This window comes from Hirundo rustica, chromosome 15 (genome assembly GCF_015227805.2).
Source record: "Hirundo rustica isolate bHirRus1 chromosome 15, bHirRus1.pri.v3, whole genome shotgun sequence".
NCBI classification, from domain to species: Eukaryota; Metazoa; Chordata; class Aves; order Passeriformes; family Hirundinidae; genus Hirundo; species Hirundo rustica.
The window spans coordinates 8,582,682-8,602,008 of NC_053464.1; the positions used below are offsets into that span (position 1 = coordinate 8,582,682).

At 41.0% G+C, this 19,327-nt stretch overlaps 3 protein-coding genes across 10 annotated transcripts in view; 2 read left to right on the plus strand and 1 right to left on the minus strand.

Moving 5' to 3' along the window:
* Nucleotides 1-26: 26 nt before the first annotated feature.
* Nucleotides 27-2,342, minus strand: LOC120759805 (MAPK-interacting and spindle-stabilizing protein-like). Its single transcript, XM_040079430.1, has 3 exons — nucleotides 2,012-2,342; nucleotides 825-958; nucleotides 27-224 (listed from the first exon to the last, which is right to left on the minus strand). Exons 1-3 carry the CDS (start codon nucleotides 2,340-2,342, stop codon nucleotides 27-29), a joined length of 663 nt encoding a protein of 220 aa, XP_039935364.1.
* Nucleotides 136-16,778, plus strand: CCP110 (centriolar coiled-coil protein 110). Of its 7 annotated transcripts, XM_058422614.1 has the most exons (16): nucleotides 136-166; nucleotides 820-1,075; nucleotides 3,082-3,238; nucleotides 4,211-4,339; nucleotides 5,301-6,945; nucleotides 7,603-7,727; nucleotides 7,867-8,050; nucleotides 8,712-8,848; nucleotides 9,176-9,292; nucleotides 9,554-9,655; nucleotides 9,933-10,049; nucleotides 10,209-10,288; nucleotides 10,865-10,927; nucleotides 11,858-11,917; nucleotides 12,489-12,571; nucleotides 16,640-16,776. In XM_058422614.1, the coding sequence occupies exons 3-16, from the start codon at nucleotides 3,092-3,094 to the stop codon at nucleotides 16,690-16,692; spliced, it is 3,042 nt and encodes a 1,013-aa protein (XP_058278597.1). In that variant the 5' UTR covers nucleotides 136-166; nucleotides 820-1,075; nucleotides 3,082-3,091; the 3' UTR covers nucleotides 16,693-16,776. The 7 variants fall into 7 exon arrangements, with proteins under 7 accessions (XP_058278597.1, XP_058278598.1, XP_039935211.1 ...); XM_058422615.1 differs by lacking the exon at nucleotides 12,489-12,571 and having other exon boundaries at nucleotides 16,640-16,778; XM_040079277.2 differs by lacking the exon at nucleotides 136-166 and having other exon boundaries at nucleotides 185-1,075.
* A 504-nt stretch (nucleotides 16,779-17,282) lies between these two features.
* VPS35L (VPS35 endosomal protein sorting factor like) overlaps nucleotides 17,283-19,327 on the plus strand; it is a 47,672-nt gene continuing 45,627 nt past the window's right edge. The window contains exon 1 of one of the 2 annotated variants that reach the window (XM_040079285.2): nucleotides 17,283-17,482. In XM_040079285.2, the coding sequence (XP_039935219.1) occupies nucleotides 17,283-17,482 (200 nt within the window). Of the gene's footprint in view, nucleotides 17,483-19,027; nucleotides 19,099-19,327 lie in introns of those variants that run through there. The other variant, XM_040079284.2, reaches the window with a different exon arrangement.

The window sequence follows — 19,327 nt, forward strand, 5'->3', positions numbered from 1 at the left end:
GCCGGAACCGCGACCGCCGCCTCGCCTCAGGGCAAGGGCCACGGCGGCGCCATCAGCCAGCCAATCAGCACTCGGCTGTCACTGCCGCAGCCAATCAGCGCCCGCAGCGTCCGCCCGGCGCCCGCCGGCCGCTCTGAGGGCGGGCCCGGGCCCCAAGCGCCGTCAGGTAACGCCGGGAGGGGAACTGCGGGAATGAGGGCCTGTTCCTGATAGAACATGGGGAACTGCGGGAATGAGGGGCTGTTCCTGATAGAACATGGGGAACTGCGGGAATGAGGGGCTGTTCCTCATAGAACATGGGGCACTGCGGGAATGAGGGGCTGTTCCTCATAGAACATGGGGCACTGCGGGAATGAGGGGCTGTTCGTGATAGAACATGGGGAACTGCGGGAATGAGGGGCTGTTCGTGATAGAACATGGGGAACTGCGGGAATGAGGGGCTGTTCGTGATAGAACATGGGGCACTGCGGGAATGAGGGGCTGTTCCTCATAGAACATGGGGCACTGCGGGAATGAGGGGCTGTTCGTGATAGAACATGGGGAACTGCGGGAATGAGGGGCTGTTCCTGATAGAACATGGGGCACCGAGGGGGACAGGGGCTGTTCCTGGTAGAACATGGTGTGGATAAAAATAAAGGGTGCTAATGGAAGGAAAAGTAGCATTGTCCAGGGAGTTGCAGAACACCCGTGTATATGGAGAGTGTTGAGGGCTTTCCTATGCCAGCAAGCTGATCAGAAGCGTAACATCCATAGTGGTTATTTTCCAACTCGTTTCTAGGTTTGTTATATACAACGTTATATATTGTATGTTTTATGTAGCTGACTCTGTAGTCGCGCCTGCCCACAGGCCTGGCCCAGGAGCCGTGGGAGGAGCAGGCGGTGCCTCCTGCCTGGACGGAGGCGGCTGCTGCCCGACACGGACCGCGGCTCTGGAACCTATGGAACATCCGCCAGCCATCTGGAGAGACGAGCAACGAGGCGTGAAAACAACCGGTTAAGTGAAGGCTGGAGAAACTGGACATGTTTAATCTAGAAGTGGAATAGCAAAGCCGAGGAACTAGAAGTTTGTGTTAATGTAAGTGCGGGTTTTGACACTCTTTCTGGTGTCTCTATCTGTGGGAAGGATGGGAAGCAACTGACTTTCCATTGAGGAGCTCTGACCAGCAAGAAGTAGAACAGGCACGAGGCAATCTTCTAAACTGTTGGGGTGGGTTATTTGGTGTTGTTTTTTTTTTTTAATTGCTGAGATGAATATTTGTCACATAGTGTCCTTGCTGGTTTTGAGCATCTCAGATACTCTGTCAGTGATTTTGTATTTCTGCCAGGTGTAGTTGAAAAAAAATCAAGATATATATATGGAGATGCACAACAAATAATGGACTGTCTAATTAGATGTCTAACGTATTTTTGAAAATCTTTTGTTAAACAACAGCATTTGTTAATATTAAAGATAAAGATTAAAAAAAAACCCCAAACTTCAATGTTTGTTGAAGAGGTAACAGATGACGCAGTTTTTTGAAACAAGAACGACAGCTTTAACAGCTCTAAGTACTAGGAATTAGATGCTTCCATATATTTAAATTAATTATACCTGGGCCAAGTGCTGGCAAACAAGTGTGGATTTTCCTTCCACATGACCTGCCTGACAGATGAGTGTTACCTGCTCCTGGACTGGCCGGACCGGCAGCTGGCTGCCGCCCGGGCAGGAGGGATAAGGTGTCTGGGGTGATGCCCTCATGGATCCTGTCCTTGTGGATGCTGTCCTCACAGAGCATGGGGACAGGTACGCGTGTTTATATTTATTATCACAGCGTGCTCGCTGAAACCGATACGTGCAGCGGCACATTTGTGGTCCTGACTACACAAGGCCTGCACAGCCGTGTGATATGTGACGGGATGAAGCAGAACAGATTACACCCGTACTAACAGGAGAACTCGTCTGGGAGAGCTGTGGGTGGAAATGGCTGGAAATCAGAGCACCAGGATGGCGCTCCATCCCCTCTCATCTCGCCGAGCTGGGGCTGCCTTTGCTGGGCGCTCGCCTGGACACGGCAGAGCTGTCCCGCGGCTGTGTGCGGCGATGGTGACAGCCCATCGCCGGTGTGTCCGCGGCTCTGGGGCGCGGGGAAGGCGGCGCGGCGGGGCGGGGCGGAGCGGCGCGGGGCGCGCTGGGGCCCGTAGTGCGGCGGCCCGGCCGTGGTGGCGGCGGTTGCCGGGGAGCGGCGGGGCAGCGCCGAGCCCCGAGCCCCGCGCAGGTACCGAGCCGTTGGACGGGGCCCGGGGCCGTGCCGAGGGCCGGGGCCCGTGCGGGGAGCGCCGGGGCCCGGGGGGAGGCGATGCATCGGCCCCGGCCTGGGGCGGGCTCGGTGTCCCGGAGCGGGCGGGCAGGAATCGGCCGAAGCGGCGTGCGAGGGAACAAAGCGTTGTCAGGCCTTGCCAGGCGGTGCAGGGCTCGCTCCGGTGGGGACTGGCAGCGACAGATATTTCAGATATTTGGGCGCTTTTAAGGAGAGAAGGCTGCAATTTTTTTCTTTTTTTTTTTTGTGATGGTGTAAGTATTGGCTGCCTGTTCATACAGGGATGTATCGAGACGGAGGCTCACGGGAGTGAGACGTGAGTTCCTCTCAGCCCCCTAAACATGTAAAGGCTTTTTTTCTTTTTTTAAATCCAATTGGGCTGCAATTTTCTGTGGGCTGTTTTTTGTTAGTTTTTTTTTCTTTTTTTTTTTTTTTTTTTAAACAGCTGATAGGATCTGTCTCGTTTGGAAGATCTCAAAGGTTTAGTCTTTGATGGCAATTAGGATAGCAGGTGCAATTTTGTAAATCCTGATTATCTCAATGTTTACTTTCTTTACTGTGTACTTGTGATCATCATGTTTGCTCATATATGCAGATTCTGCTTTCATGGGGGAAAATAAAGAAGAGTTTTGCAGGCTTTCTTAATGATAGGAAGAAGAGAAAATTCCGTTTTCTAACATAGAATTTGCTTCCCAAAAGATTGTGACACAGAATTGATGGTGATGTTGTTTTCCCGTCAAGGTCTTGGAAGTAGATGGGAAAGTAATGTTATTATTCTTTGCAGCTTAGATAACATGAAGATGGAGGACTATGAGATATTCTGTAGGAAGCATCTTTCCAGACTCCAAGAAGAGGCAATGAAAGGAGAAACCTCTTTGACTGTTCAGAACAAAAATACCTCTCTCATTCAATTCTATGGAGTCCCTGTGCTTTCCCCTGTGGTAAGGCCTTTTTTAACCCTTTTCCTCCCTGGTGTGCTAACTGTGCTATTGGCACTGGCTTTGATGTGCACATGTATGATTCTGCTGAGTGTGTCTGTGTGTCTGCTGAGTGTGTCTGTGTGAGCTGTCATCTGACCTGCTGCTTAGTGTATTCTAAGCATTCCTAGCCTTAATCTTACTAAGTAAGGGGTAAAATACACTTTCCCCCTCACATTGACTGCATTTCCTTTAATTTTTTAGAAGTTATTTTCCTAAGGGGAGCACAAATGTTGACGGATTTCAATAACATTACTGCTGGGCTTTATGTAGAATTATATTGACATTTCAAATATTGAACACGTAAGTTAGTTTATTGGGGTAAAAAAATGCAAATAAGAAATACCAAAATAGTTAAAAGCATTTAAGGAAAATTTTCTGCATGTGTTTGCATCTTTCTCTAATGTATTCCACAGGCTCATCAATTATGTTAAGTCATTCTGTGCTAATGCAAACAGAGCTAAGCTGAAGATTGTTCCTGCAATATTGCAGCTGACTTCCTTGTTTTGGTATTGGGAAAAAATGGGAGAGAGTCTCTAACAACAATGTCCAAAATGATGACACAGATATAAACTGTGTCTATAGTGTCATATTCTTCATTTACAAATGCATGGCTATTGTAAGGGTTTTTGGAAAAAAAAGTCTGAATCCTGCGTCAGATTGATACTGTACCATGTATTGTTCATGGGAAATTTTTATAAATGCTATTTTAAATTCGTGCTCATTTGCTTGTGTGCCAAGAAGGAATTGGTACACCTTCCCTTAAAAAATTGTTTGAGAAGAAACTGGCATTTAACATGTGCCCAAAATCTAAGGTGATTTCTGTTCTTCTAATTGTTCTGTTCTTTTGTTTTTCTTTTGAACTTATTTCTGTAATTCTGTATTGAAATTTACATTAAGTGATATAAACAATGTTTCTTATACTCTGTTTTGCAGCTTAGCCTTGAAAAGAAAAAGGAAATGCAGCAGTATAAGGAGAAAGCACTGGACCTAGAGACCAGGAAACGGGAGTCCCGGAAAAAAGCATTATTGGATCGTGTGCAGGAGATTGTAGAAAATGTCCAGGTAATGTTAGTCCAAAGCTGCCTCATAGATTTACAGAAAATCCCTGCTTATAGACATTTTGAGAAAGTGTTGGGGTTTAAGTATTCCCCAATATAAACATGAAATCAATAGCAGCTAACTCTTGAGAACCAGCATTTGCTAGTATTTCATGCCATGTGTCCTGATAATTATTACTGATACTTATTGTAGTGCATGGGACTTGCTTTTCACTGCTTCTTTTGCTATATGCAAAAGACAGAGCTCACTGCTTCTTTTGTAAGAGTGTTGGAAACAACTAGATTGTTAAAACAAGTGAACAACTCCCCTGTGTGAGAGCTACTTTATTTGCAAGCTTATAGCCTAATCATAAAATAATCTATATTCAACTTTACGATTACAGAATTAAAATTACCTTCACAGCAACTTGAAATTCCGTTGTGTGTTTTAAAATTTTACTGCAACTATTTTTTTTTCCTTTGCTGCTTCCATGATGAATTTAGTAAAGGTTTTAATTATTAAATAGACCTAGTCAAGGAGTTATTATATGCCTTTGGAACAGCTGTAATACAGCCTTTAGATTAAACTGTTGCTTAAACAGTTAATACTGAGTTTGTTGAGTTACCAAGGTGGCAAACAACACTTTGTAGTTTGCATTGTTTACTGAGTGTGTGTAGCAACAGTCAGCTGGCTTGAGGTTAGACCAACAGACCAGGAAAGTATGTTCAATACAAAAATAATGAAAGTTTGTTTTTGTTTGTTTGTTTTTTCCAAATGTGTCCTTTTGATAACTGAGACCCAGCACATAGGATAATTGTAGTGTGAAAATCCATTTAAACAAATGCTGCCTGGAAGTAACGTGTAATTCTCACTTAAATAAAATTGGTTTTAAAAATTTCTTTTTAAGTTCAAGTGTAGTTTGCAGGAATCTGAGATTCTGAGATTTCATTGAAATTCTGTAATTTTTAAAAATTTTAATTTGCAGATGAAGAAAGGACCTAGCATGAGTGACACGAACACATTGAGGGCTGAGAGTTCTTGCCCTGATTTGGATTCAAAGGCTTTGACTGACATCACAGCTCTATCAGGTATCAATTCATCATGTTCTCCTGAAAGGCACAGTGCCACGGACCTGGAAAACAAACCAGAACTTAAACCATCAGATTCTGCAGGGCAAATGACATCAAATGTGACAGAAGCAGTTAAAGCAGCAGAAGGAAATGTTTCTTCAAAGCCAAGTGAGAGTCTCTTCTTGGAAGCCGCGCCGTGTGCAAGGGCTGCATCTCCTGACAGGTTGTGTAACAAGCTCCCTTCTCAGGCTCTGCAGAAGCAGGAGGGACGAGTGGGGTCACCATCAGATGAGGATGTCCAAGATCCATGTGTAATGAGTCTTCAGAACCTGATAAAGAAGTCTAGGGAGTACATAGAGAAAGAGCAAAGCAAGCGTACCTCAAAAAGCAATTCAAAGAGGAGTACGAGTGAAAGTCATTCAGATAAAGAAAATGATGGCGTTAAAACAACTGACTCTGTGAAAGAGAGGGCAAAGTTTACAGGTAGAAGTTGCACTGCTCAGACGCTTGATAAACCCAGTCTTAATAAATCAAATACCCTTGTCCAAGGTGCCTCTGCTCACACAAATAACATAAGTATGTCCACTTTATCCAGTTTCTCTAAAGTAGACATACCTATGAGAGTTGGAACGCCCCCTTTGGTGGATTCAGATTCAGATGAGGAATTGAAAAAGAATTCTATGTTTGAGCGTGACAGTAGCATTGTCAGGAGCCTCACAGGCTCCTATGCCAAATTGCCAAGCCCAGAGCCAAGCATGAGCCCTAAAATGCACCGACGGCGCCCGAGGCCTTTATCCATGGGACACATCATTATAAACAGCCCTGTAAGCGCTTATGAGCTAAGTCCTAAAGGTAAGGGTAGAGCAATGGATTTAATCATGCAAGATATTGCAGATAAAAACAATGTGTCTGAATCGGTTCCAAAGTTTATGGCAGACTTTGCTACGGTTTGCCCTGGCAGAGTTCCTGGTGTGAGCAGGAATTCTTCAGGCCCTAGTGATGGGTTGGGGGTTGGCAAACCAAACCGCCATTCCTTTGGGCTCTTTGAAAGCAGAGGGACAGTGTCAGCTACAGTGGAAGGACAGGTGGTGATGGACAGCAGAGGCACTTATAAAGTAGAGAGCAGTACCAGTATGGCACCTCTAAAAGTGAATGAGCCCTTTGCCATCAGTCAGTCTGCAGTGACACAGAAGATCCTGGCTGTGAATGAAATGAAACCAGCTGCTTTGCCAGGAAACACCAAATGTAATTCTCCAGTGGAACTCAACAAATCTTATGACGTGGAAAATCCATCTCCACTATTAATGCAGAGCAAGAATGTGCGACAGCAGATGGATGATACTCCAAGTGTTTCCTCAGCAAATGAGCAGTTGCCAGAAAACTTTGAAAAGGTAAAACGTAGACTTGATTTGGACACTGACAACTGCCAAAAAGAAAACAGTTCGTGTGCTCCAGGAGCTGGAATGGAAGAACAAGAGAAGCAGTGGTTGCAAGAACAGAAATACCCTGTGGGATCAGTTTACATTACCAAGAATGCAGTCCTTGAAAATATGGCAAAAGGTAAAAGTTTTTCTGTGCTCGAGGGTTACTTCTCAGTTTATAAATCTTTTAGAAAAAACATCGGTGATCATTAGTCATTGGTGTTTCTTTTCAGAAGCCTCATTTCTCTAATTTATTTTGACTTCACAATACTGATTTCCCATTTCAACCTAAAAGTTGGAATTTAGCTTTGCCAAGAAAATTGTCTTATGCCACAAGGTCTAAATAAGACTACTAAAAGAAAAGGTAGCCCATGTAAAGTAAAAGAAAACCATATAGGTATTTTCTTCAAATTCAAGATGGTGTTACTTCTGCATGTGTCTCTACTAAATGAGGCTGAAGTGGCATAAATAATGTTAATTCACTCCAGCAAGTGTAACAATTCTTAGAGCTGTGTTTTCCATGTCCCTGTTCTAATATAGGCTTTTTGTGTTACTGCTGTTCCATGCACAATTTCAGTTCACAAATAGGAACATGCAAATATTTTGAAGAGCTAGTAAATGATGGGGTTCTGTGCAATACATAATGGGAACTCAATATCAAGGAAACCTGATATCAAAGACATAATTTTTACTTTTTACTGATGATGCAAATTGCCTCTGATAAAGGATGGATGTCTCTGGCAAAGATCATATAGAAGGTATTTAATATTTGATTATTTGTTACATATTTTCTCAGAAGATATTTTAAAAACGAAAATGCTGGCCTTTGAAGAAATGAGAAAGAGACTTGAAGAACAGCATGCACAACAACTGTCGATTCTGATAGCTGAACAAAAGAGAGAACAGGAGAAATTGCACAAGGTAAGGTCAACAGGAAGAATTCTAAGCAAAGGTTTTGTGTTGTATGGAAGTTTGTCAGGAAGCAATTTGGTTTGAATGTGTATTCTGTTGCTTTGCAGAGTTAGAAAAATAGCCTCATGGTTGAATCTTCCTTTTGTAGGAACTGGAAGAGCGGGAGAGAAAGTGGAAAGGAAAGAATGTTACTACAACGGAAATAGAAATTTCCAAAGTGAATATTAACAGTAGGATGGAGTTGGAGTGGAGAAAAAAAAGTGAAAGTGGCTTGCTGGAAAGTGTGCAGTCTCAGCTGGAGACAGTCCATAACACAAATTCCACCAGCATTGGTAAAACTCGGAGGGAAGAATGTAGATGAAGTGTTGTGATATAATTTATTCTACAGTGCTTGACTGGATCATCCCCACTGTGTGGATAAGTGCAGTGCTCCTGCTCAGGGTACACAGAGGGCTGCTGCCCTCAGCTGGGGACAGCATTTGTGAAACAGAGTCTGTTCCATCTTTGTGTCACTGGCATTTAGCACAGGTTCAGCCATCCTTCCACTCTTCCATCTACTTCATTTGTTATGTAACTGTTTTAGGGCACATCCAAGGAAAACAAGCTAAGAATAACCTCCTTTGATCAAGGATGAGGATGTGGATTTGCATCATGTCCCAGAAGGATTATCCTCGTGCCATGTAGCTGCACAGCGCTGGGCCAGGTGGTCACATTTGTGCAGAAGGTTTTGAGGGGCTCTGCCAAGGGTTCCTAACAGCAAGGCAATGCAGCTGTAGCTGGTGGAACACCTCTCACCTGTTCCAGAACATTGTGAAATGTTTTGTTCTGTCTTCTGTTTAGAAAATTTTGCATGGAAATCAATCAAATATTCAGCTTGCTTCTTGCCTATAATTGACCTTGTAGACAAGGCTGTGACCCTCAAGCTGAGTGTATCCACAGACATCCCTTCATTGGCAGGAGAGTGCTGAACTGTGTGTTCTGCTTTCTGTGCAGGTTTTGCTCATACAGCTCCCAACACCTTTTCTTCTACAAGTGAAACTTCATTCTATCTCTGGGGACCATCAGGTAGTGGAGTTATAAAAACCTCAGTATGCAGGCCAAGTAATAGGATCAAAACTAGGTGGAGTCAGGTAAGGGAAAGAAAAGATTCATTTTTATCTTAAAAGACCCTCATGTTTTTGTAAGGCACTGGTAACAGAAAATTTTAGTATTCATTCCTGTTTCAACTTTGATTACATAAGAGAATTGTAGGTTATTTTTCTTACTCATATATGCAGAATAATCGTATAGCAATATATTGCTTCTGCTAAGTTATGGTGGGTACTTTGAGCCCAATCAAAGCTTTATCAACAGCTTTTTTCTTACTTGAAAACTTACATCACTTGATGGATGTTATTTGATAAATAATTCATAATTCTTGCTTTTTTATAAAAAGTTTTGAATTTTGTTTTTTTAAGGTTTTCAGTCCTGAGATACAAATGAAATTCGACAAGATCACTGCAGTGGCAAAGGGATTTCTCACTCGTAGACTCCTGCAGACAGAGAAACTGAAACATCTTAAACAAACTGTAAAAGTAAGATGAGCTTTTTTGTAATAGGCAGCTACTTTCCTGTTTGTTTTTGTTCCTACCTTTCACTGACAGATGAAATCCTGCATTTTCTGCTCTCAGAAGATTTTGGGGCTGCACATGAACCTGTTTGAGTGTTGCATTGCTTAGTGTCGTAAGGTCCAAGTCAAACAAAGAATCTGTTTGCTGTGTTTACTCTTTGTAATGATTGTTTTGTTATGAAGGGTTATGCCTGGTGCTTTCTCTTTATTTTCCCATCTTTCCCAGGATACTCAAGAGTTCATAAAAAATTTTCAGTCTGAAGCCCCATTGAAAAGAGGAAGTGTGTCAGCACAAGATGCATCCCTTCATGAAAGAGTAATGGCTCAGGTGACACAATTTAAACCTTTTTTTGTCTTTCCTAGCTATTCTGCTTTTGTAACATAAATACATAAAACCTTGAGAGTGGCTTTGTTTAGAGTAAAATATTTAAAGAAGAGAAGATTCCATTTTTTTGCTTGACACAAAACTATTTGAGTTCAAAAAATGTTTTTAAAAGTTATGAAGTGTTTTGTTTAGACTGAAAGCAAAAAGAGCTTGATGTTTAAAACCATGGGCATGTAAACTCGATTGAGTATTTTATTAACATTTTAATGATTCTTTCCAGCTGCGAGCTGCTCTGTATGACATCCATGACATCTTTTTCACAATGGAGGCATCGGAGAGAATGAATATTCTGCGTCACGATCGTGAAGTTCGTAAAGAGAAGATGCTCAGGCAAATGGTGTGTTATGTTCCAGGGAATGTCCACTGTTTCAGGACTTCAAGTACTGAGTCATTTCACATTTAAAAGATTCTTCCTCACCCTGTACAATGTTTCTTAAATGGAAATTTTTAATTACGCTTTTTTAGGTAATTTTCTTCTGTATCCTCTTTTTTTTAGGATAAAATAAAGAGCCCAAGAGAGCGAGTGACACTTTCAACTGCTACGCAGAAATCTCTGGACAGGAAAAAGTACATGAAGTATGTGCAGCTCTCCCTTGGGTGGGGAGAGTTGATGGAAGGGGTTCAAGAGAAGGGGTAGGAGGCATAGGAAATAGTCAGAAAAGGTTTATGGAATAACAGTTTCTTTGCAGACTGGCATCTCTGCTAGGAAGAATGAGTAAAAAGCTTTCCGGGTGTGAGGTGTCTTGCTAATTGTATTTTGCTCTTACTTCTAAGAGACTTCTTGTTTGTAAGGAGAAAAATGTTTGTTCTAAGTTGTGCATTTACACTATAATGCAGTGGTGGATGCTTAGTTTATGGCTGATTTTGCAAACTGTAAAAAGTGCCCCGAGTGATTTTATCTATCTAAAGTGCCTAGCAATAGAGACACTTGATAGAGTATCTCTGGCAAAGTTTTTCTGGGGAATGGCAGCAGACATTATCTGGCAGCACGATGGACAGTTGTTACACTTGCTTGTGACTAGGGAAGTGATAATCTGTAGGACTGCTCTGGCAGTATTACATGTAGGTGTAGTTCCTCTTGTAGGCTTTCTCTGGGTGCTTCTGTTCAGGACCTGGATGTTGAAATATGTTTCAATACTTTTGTTTCTCTAGGGCTTCAGAAATGGGAATACCAAGTAAAAAAATAATCATCAAACAAAAAACTCCTGAAAACCGGTGGGTTACTTGTATTAAAGTGCTTTTAAGAAACTGTTTTACAGTGATGGATTCTCTGATCTGTACTGTTGGTTTGCCATTGATCAGCTCAATTCCTGCTAGTATTATAATGAAAGTTAATTAAATTTGATTTACCTTGGCCCAAGAAAAGGGTTTATTAGCTCATTATAAATTAGGAAAAATATGTTTTCTTCAGAGTCAGTTCTGAAATTTTATCTTCAGAAGTTATTTATTTATGGCTTTAAGTCTTGGTGCTCAGTTTTGAAGTTTTTCTCTGACATGCACTGTTAAGCTTCAGTTTGGCACTACTACTTTTCCTAATACCCTTTACTTTGCAGTGGAATTATTGATAATGCTTATCTTTAGAAAGCTGTAAGAGAAGAAGTGGCTTTCTGTTGTGGGGAAAGTTTTGTTCCTTGACTGCGTTGACTGTTTGCTCAGGTCACAGAAGTTAGAGTGTTCAGTACATGTTGTTCAGGCAGACAACAGCTGCTTTCTTAGGAGGCCTGTCTGCGTGCTTGTCTTGTGTTAAAAGTCAGATACCTGGCATCCCTTGAAAACAGTTTTTATCCCATGTTTGCCCAAAAGCTTTGAAGACATGCTGTCTACTCATACAGTGCAGCCTTCAAGGACTATAAGCAATTCAACCCTTTTTCCTGTGTGTTCTCACCAACGACTGGGAACTGAAGGCACTTTTGAGGGACATTTTTTATCTGTGTGCTTTTTTGTTTCTTTGTTTTAAATAGTGGAAGTAGTAATCCTATTCTGGAATTTTAATTCTAGCCACTTTGCCTACATGTCATTTGCATTACAAAACCTGTTAGCCTTTCTGAAATTTGTTATGTGAAACATGATGCATAGTTTGGTATTTCTTGAGAGACTTTTATTTTTAAAGGGAAAAAGCACTAATAAAAGTTTGTGTTTTAACAGCATACTTCAACCAAACCAAGGACAGAATGCCCCAGTTCACAGACTGCTTTGCAGACAAGGGTAAGAGCACAGCACGTTTCTAGCCTAAAGATGAAACTAAATGCAAAGTGCAAGAACAGTGATGGATGAATAATGTTTACATGTAATAGTACAACTGTTGTTCAGAGTAAAAATAATTTCTTCTTTCCTTATTTTGAGAGAGTGATGAAGTTTTGTTTTACCTTATACTACAGGAAAATATTTATTGTTGTCATCCTCTTGTGTATTGTCTTCATTTACACGGTTCCAACATTTCTATTTGTAACATTCATTCCACGAAGCTTTCCTTCCACTTAATGGAATATTTGTATTTTTATATGTAGACTGTAATGCCATGGTATCTAAACTAAATCAGTTTCTTGAATAGTTTCTTGAATAAAGTTTTTCAATCTGTTCATGAGGAAATGTAAGCCACTTTATCTATGTAAGCTATATAATATCCATAGGAACTACACAGGTGCTCAGGAAGAGGCTCTGTGGGACATTGTAAAAATGTTTTCATGACAAACACGTTTTGATAGTGTCTATATTTTTGTATACAGTCTTTCAACTTTGTTGCAAGTGACTTATTAACTCTTTTATATTTAATTAGAACCCCTAAGGCCACAGTGAATGGGGTTGAGCAAAATAGAAGGAAGGCCTCAGGGAGCAGAGTGTCTAACAAGCCTGTTAAAGGTGTGTAGAAAATTGGTGCTTGGATCCTATAGTAAATAAGTTAGTAGTATCTCAAAAAAATAAATTGGCAATATATTATTTTCCTTTCCTTGTGCACCTGCTTTGCTATGCCTTAAGTCTAACCTATCTCCTCAAACAAACCTGCGCTGGTAACTGAGCCATCCACTTTCAGATTCTATAAACATAGTATATAGAATGTTCTGCACAGCTCATTTGCTTTCATTCACCAGATGCCCAGTCATAAAAAATACTGCCAGCTATATTCACTGGAACTGTTGAGGAATTGAGAGTAGTCAAAAGAGACTTGGATTAGAATCTTCATGTCATTTGATACTTAGTTCTGTAAACACATCTTCAGCATGGAGCATATTTAAAGGACAGGAAGGAGAATTTCAGACTCCTCAGTGGGTGTTCAGTCATCATACAGCCCTAAAATTATATGTGTGTGTGTGTGTGTGTGTATATATATATATATATATTCCTGTACTGTCTTAGAGCATGTTTGAGTCTTAATGACCCAAGTTTAAAAGCGGAGTATTTCTGTGCTACCACATGGAGATTACTGATTTTATATGAAAGGTTTGACAATGGAGCTGAACCTCTAGTAAATCACTATCTTACACAATTTATATTATTTTAATTAGATTTTAAATTTCTTAAGTGTCAAACCTAGATTTATCCAAAGGCAAAGTGGTTCGTGGGTTTTAAAACTATTTAAGGTCTGAATTGCACTTCGTTCTCAAAGGCAAGTTCCATAAGTTAAGTATAAAAATTGGGAATTTGGGGGCTTGATAAGGAAAATGTGTAATGTAGTAGGATTTCAAGTGTTTTCCATAATTTTTTAAATAATCTGTCTGTATTAAGGATGAAACCTTTCCTATAATGGAAATGCTTAATCGTTGCTGCCCCAGAGGATGCTGGCAGGAAGTATCTGTGAGTTTGGAGGCAGTGTGTTATACACTGGTTAAATGGGATGTTTTCCCAAATGCTACTTCGTGAAGTCAAGAGAAGTGGCCACAGAAGGATGTATAGTGAGGCAGTATGCATAAACACAGATAACATTGGAGTATCAGAGGGGGAAATAAAAGGCAGGTGATGAGATCACAACCAGAGTATTCATTTATTTTTCTTTTCTTACTTCTGGCAATGCTGTCATCACCAAAGCAGAGCAAGGTAATTGTTGGACTCAGTGATACTACAGAAAAAAACAGCAAAGATAATAAATAATATTCCTGAAATACAGAGCAGAAAATAAAGTAAATTATATAATTTTAGCATCCAGAGGTAGCCACTAAGGCAAGTGTTCATCTGCAAGTTTGCTACTGACTAGTGAGTGTGCTGAAGAACAGGGACAACAAAACAAACAATCAAAACCAGTTACAGTATTACAGATATTGTAAAAGAGTAGTAGTGTTTGGGTGGTGTCAGGGTCAGGTGTGGCACTGATTCAAGGTTTGGATGCCATCCCCAAACTCGTGTGATTCACACATCTCATAATGAACCACAGTGGTGTTTACATTGTGTCTGGCACCAGAGAGCCAATTAAGCATTCAACACTCTTCTGTGTTGGCAGTATGTGCTGCTCTGCTAAGGAAGTCCCTGTGTTTATCTTAGTTATAATTACCAAAATTGTGACAGGTCACATTTGGCAATGAAAAAAATCCTTCGGGATAGATCTCCAAATTTCTCTTTGCCTTGTGCTATTTGTCAAATATCTGGAAAGTCACTGAATGCCTTCTGCAGTGGCCTCCTTGGAACTTCAGGCAGATGAGGCTTGCCAGTTGTATGCTGGTTAGTTCTGGTTGCTCAGTGTAACCTCATACAGAGCTTGGACATCACACGTGCTCCTTCAGAAATAGGTTAGACTTCTTGTACTAAATGAATAGAAATGCATTCTGAAATTATTGCATGGGCATGAAAGAAACAATCTGCATAATTTTGCAATAATGAAAAAACATAAATTGAATATCTTTAAATAGAATATATTTATATATGGATGAAATGTGAATAGTGAAAAGTCTGGCAGTATGTTAAATAGGGTGTTGATTTAATTTCTTGTCTTCATTCATTCCTGACTACGAATTAAATTGTGCTTGTTAGAGGGACAAAAAGGGAAGGCGGGATAGTAAGGTACAGCTATTATAAATACATTCTGCTTCAATATGAGACAAACCCTCAGAAGAAAATGATAACATACTGGTCCAACGTTTTTTTCTTTTGTCCTCCTGATTGTTATTTTAAATTCTATCTGCAAACGGCTTTGTAACTTTAATACCACTCAGACTGACTGTAGTCTTTTTCTGGCAGAAAAGACATTTTGTTTAGGAATCAAGTGGCAATCCTAAACTTAGTTTTTGTTGGTTTTTACTCCTTCAGTCCAAAGTTATATGTTTAAGAGAAAAGTACAGGCTCATAAATCAGTAATTTTTTTAAAAGTTCAATTAGTTTAAACCAGACCAAAATGTTCCAGCAATAGCCTGCAAGTGGGGCCAGGCAGGGCATTTAATGAGGTCTGATTGCGTTAGACAGAAGGTGGCTGAGATCAGGCTGTACCTACAACAAGACAGGAGGCACACAGAGTATCTGGGTAGTGGTAGCACTTGGCCAAGCCAAGGGCACAGCTTGCCCATGTGAGATGGTGGGGGCTGTGGGGTGTGTTGGCTTTCAGGCCAGCACTTCAGGAAGCCTCAGACCTGCTGTGTGTCAGTAGCAGGTCTGTCTTTTGTCTCAGGAGAGAGGCCTTGTGATGGCCCCTTGCCTTGCCTTGAAAAGGATGGGTGATAATTGTTTTCAGAACTGTCGCTGTTTTTATTCACATTTGCCTTCTACAACTCCTTAGTCTAGATTGCTGTGGGATTTTTGCACACTCACATGCTATTACAGCGATATCCTATTACTTGTGTGTGATTTTTATGTAACTGGGAGGACACTTGAGGTGAGTTAAGGGGTAGTGTTAATCATTAAAAAGCACCATGTCTGTCAGCCTGGTTGTCTGTCCTGTGAGATCCCAGGAGATCTGAAGAGCACAGCACTGAGGTGGGCTGGGCTAGTGACAGTGCCTTTTGTGTAGTGGGAGCCTGTTGAGGTGTGAGGGCTCTGGGCAATCCCAAAGCTGCTTTGGCCTGTGCTGATTGTAGCCCCTGGAAGCCTGTGAGTAACCACTGCAGCTCTGACCAAGAGTAACCAAAGAGCCTAAAAACCACTGGCACTTCCTTTGTCACGTTCATCTGCTGCCTGGTAGTCATTTCTTTTCCATGGCTGTCTTCCATTCCCACTGCTCTGCACCCTGTGATTTCACTGCTTTGTGGAAATGTTTGCTCACACTGCTGCACTTTTCCTGACAACTGCTTGAACCTAAAGAATTCTGAGTTGTGCTATTTCTTAGCAGCCTGCAGTGCTGAACCCTCATTACTGGAAGATACTTGTGCTATGCATAGTATAATACGGATTTTTAAATGTATGTATGTATGTATATACTTGTTCCCTCTGGAAAGACTTATTTGTTTGTCTATTTATTATTGTTTTACTTAAGCATCCTTCCTTTTATAAGGGCTCTGCCTGATTTTAATACTGCACTTCTAATTCTGGTTGTCTTATTGACATATGGGAGCCTACAGATGTCTCTTGCTTTAATTAATCTGACAAAAGGAAACAGTTATTTTAAATATTCAACTTGTATAATATCTTTTAATTGATAATTTGTTTAAAAGTAATACATGGCATAGTTAAACTTAAAAGCCATTTCATCTATCTTGGTTATGTGATAGTTCTCTTAAAAATTTTGTGAATTGTGTTTGTAGTTGTTTTAGGGTACCAGAAAAGAACATAGAATAGTTATCAAGTAGGACAATCAAATGTCATTACTTTTAAACCTATAGGTAGTTTTCATAAGGCTTTTGGGGTGTAGCATTATGAAAACTGTCATTTTAAAAGTAGTCACTGAATGCATAATACTACTTTAAAAAAAAAATTGTCCTATTTTTTTTTTCAGCTTTTTTTGTTGGATAATCCTGTTTCAAAACCCATTACTATTAATTATAATATGGTAATGTTTCTACTTATTTTTAGGAGCATATGCAGGAAGAACCCAAAGAAAGAAGCCAAATGTTGTGACAATTTGAGGAGACAGCATTCACTGGGATAAAACAGCTGTGTTTTAATGATGGCATTCTCAGCACTGTTTTTTAATATTGCATCTTCTTTACATGTATGTATATTTAGACATTATAAACATACTTTGTCATTTTCAGATGACAAATTAACACAATCATATTGAAGCTGCTTTGAAGCTCTAATGCTTGTGGGGAAATTGCATGTTAAAACTTGTGTACAGACTGGTATTAATATATAAAAGGTTCATAATCTTGTTTATTTAAAGACTACCATAGGGCAACATGAAGGTTATTTGCGACTTTTTCACATTTTCTAATTCTAGTGTCTGACATAGCTTTTTGCATTACTTAAATTTCAATTGCTGTGTATGAGTGCCACCATAAGTAAGTCATGGGTGTATATTTAGTTTCATACCATAGAGTTAAAGCAGCTTAATGTGAAAAAAACCCCCAAACTTAAATTAAACAAAACTGAGCTTTCAAGTCAGTAAATTTGTCAGCAGCTGTTTTGAATGTAATTTCTGTAGGAATGAGATTAGCTCAATTTCAGTACTAAAGACCTTGTACCAAATGTTTTGCATTTCTGCTGAGCTGGACAGATGTGGTTCAGATTCAGTGCTGGGTTGATGGACATATGTATACTGATCAAATCAAAAATGTGCATTTATATGTGTGGTAGATCAAACCACTCTACTGAAAGAGCCCTGAGTTTTTATTGCCCTGCTGTCTACTGCATTTTCTTATGGAAACAACATCTGTCTAATATGGAGATGTGTATGTTCTACAAAAACTTCAGAAGGTAAGAATTTAACTGTTTTACTATTTCAGACTTAGATAGTTATTTCAGTCTGTAATAGTAATTCAGATGTGTTGCATTTAATTGATGACACTTGCAGTTTTCTGCGCAGTTCATCTTCTGCTGTGATCTAACAGGCCCTTGTACTGAAGTCATGATTTCTGTAGGCAAGGAATCCCTACCAAATCCCAACACTTCCATATTTATGAATATCTAACATTAAAAGATCATGGTCATATTTTACCTTAGTCTTCCAACTGATGGATATTATCCATCAGCTTGAGGAGACCATAATTCTCCACCTTTTAATGAACTTGAGACATGATATTAACAAAGTTCTAGAGAGAAAAGCTCGGCTATATAATCTTTGCAGTAGAGAACTGACTGCCTGAATGTAAATTAGGTTATATTTTGTTTCTTTCCCAGTGTCAATACAATACAACACATTACACTTTGGAGGCTTTGTAATGTGTTGACATGAATGTAAGAGAAAAAAAGGCTAGCTGAAAATTTCATTGTGATAAATCACATGAAACAGGAACATTTGTAACGGGATGAGGGCAGTACCTTCATGGGCAGTGATGAGTGGATTGGCTTGACTGTGTCACCAGCCTGTGGCTTTTATCTGCCACCGAGTCTGTCCTCTGCAGCTCATGTTCAAAACAGGTGTGTTATACCAAGCACTAAGTTACCCAAATTGCATGCTCGGAAAATGGCAAAAACACTGCCCAAGCACCTTGAAGAATGACACTGCTCTGTTTGTTTGAAACCGTGGGGCCAAGGGGCTCCCCTAATGGTGTAAATGTAAGAGTTACACCAGTGGAAGACCTGCCCCTTCATGCAAATGCTGTGGTGCTTCAAAATCTCAGTTGTCATACCGAAAATGCCCGAGGCAAGCTTCCCGCTCATCCTGTGGGCATCAAGGCTGGGGTTTAGTTCCCAGCTTTCCTTAGGAGTGGAAAACATCCCAAGAGGGGAAGAATTTGCAGTGACAAAAGTAACCTGTGTCACAGATGACGAAAGGTGCTGTTGTATAGCAGTACTAAAGATGGATGTTTTAAATGGATGTTTTGCGTGCTGTATTTATTATTAGCATAGGCAATATGTTGATGCACAGATAGGTTTAGTGTGTTAGTAGAAATGAATGTTTCCCTTCTCTTAGGGTTTCACATCTAAACCTCTTGTTCTTCAAGCATGTTTCCAGTGTGTAATAAAGCATTATAGCACAAGGGTTTGTGTTATTTTTTTGTTTGTTTTTAACTTTCATGAGGCCTTTCTCTTGACAAGTGCCAGAATTTGGTTTTGTACTTGCTGTTTTGTATTTATACATATTTATCTTTTTATTTTGTGTGGATTTGTGATACCATTACAAATGCCTATTTATTTTTGTACTTTGTTTCGTTCTCACCGGTCTCGCTTTTTACTTAAAGCATTCTGCACAATAAACTCGGAATCTTTAACAAGAAGCGCATTTCTGTGTTTTTTTGCGGGGCCTCGCCCGCCGCCCCGCGGCCGCCCTCAGGCGTTTCCCGCGCTGAGGCGGGGCGGGAGCTGCGGGCGGAAGGGGCGGCGGGCGCGCGCTGTCATGTGACGGGGCGCAAGATGGCCGCGTTCCCCTGGTGAGGCGGCGGGGCGCCGGGAGCTGCCCGTTCCTCCGTGCGGGCTCTGGGGGGCTGCGGGCCCCGGCGGCTGGGCGAGGGCTGCCGTCCCGCTCGGTCGCCCTCGCAGCCCGGGAGGCTAAGGCGGGGGCGGCCACGGATGTGGCAGAGGGGAAAGTGCGGGGCCTTTCCGCCCGCGGGGCTCGGGGCAGTTCGGCCTGGGGGGACTGGGACCTCCGCGAGTGGCGGG

Bases quoted from the DNA above. Each gene is read 5' to 3' on its own strand.
- CCP110 (XM_058422614.1), top strand. From the start codon at position 3,092: ATGAAGATGGAGGACTATGAGATATTCTGTAGGAAGCATCTTTCCAGA. The intron at 8,849-9,175 runs GTAAGGGAAAGA...TGTTTTTTTAAG, and splicing joins TCAAAACTAGGTGGAGTCAG to GTTTTCAGTCCTGAGATACA. The intron at 10,050-10,208 runs GTGTGTTATGTT...TCTTTTTTTTAG, and splicing joins AGAAGATGCTCAGGCAAATG to GATAAAATAAAGAGCCCAAG.
- LOC120759805 (XM_040079430.1), bottom strand. From the start codon at position 2,342: ATGCATCGCCTCCCCCCGGGCCCCGGCGCTCCCCGCACGGGCCCCGGC. The intron at 959-2,011 runs GCGAGATGAGAG...TCGTCTCTCCAG, and splicing joins GCAAAGGCAGCCCCAGCTCG to ATGGCTGGCGGATGTTCCAT. The intron at 225-824 runs GTCAGCTACATA...TCATTCCCGCAG, and splicing joins TGGGCAGGCGCGACTACAGA to TTCCCCATGTTCTATCAGGA.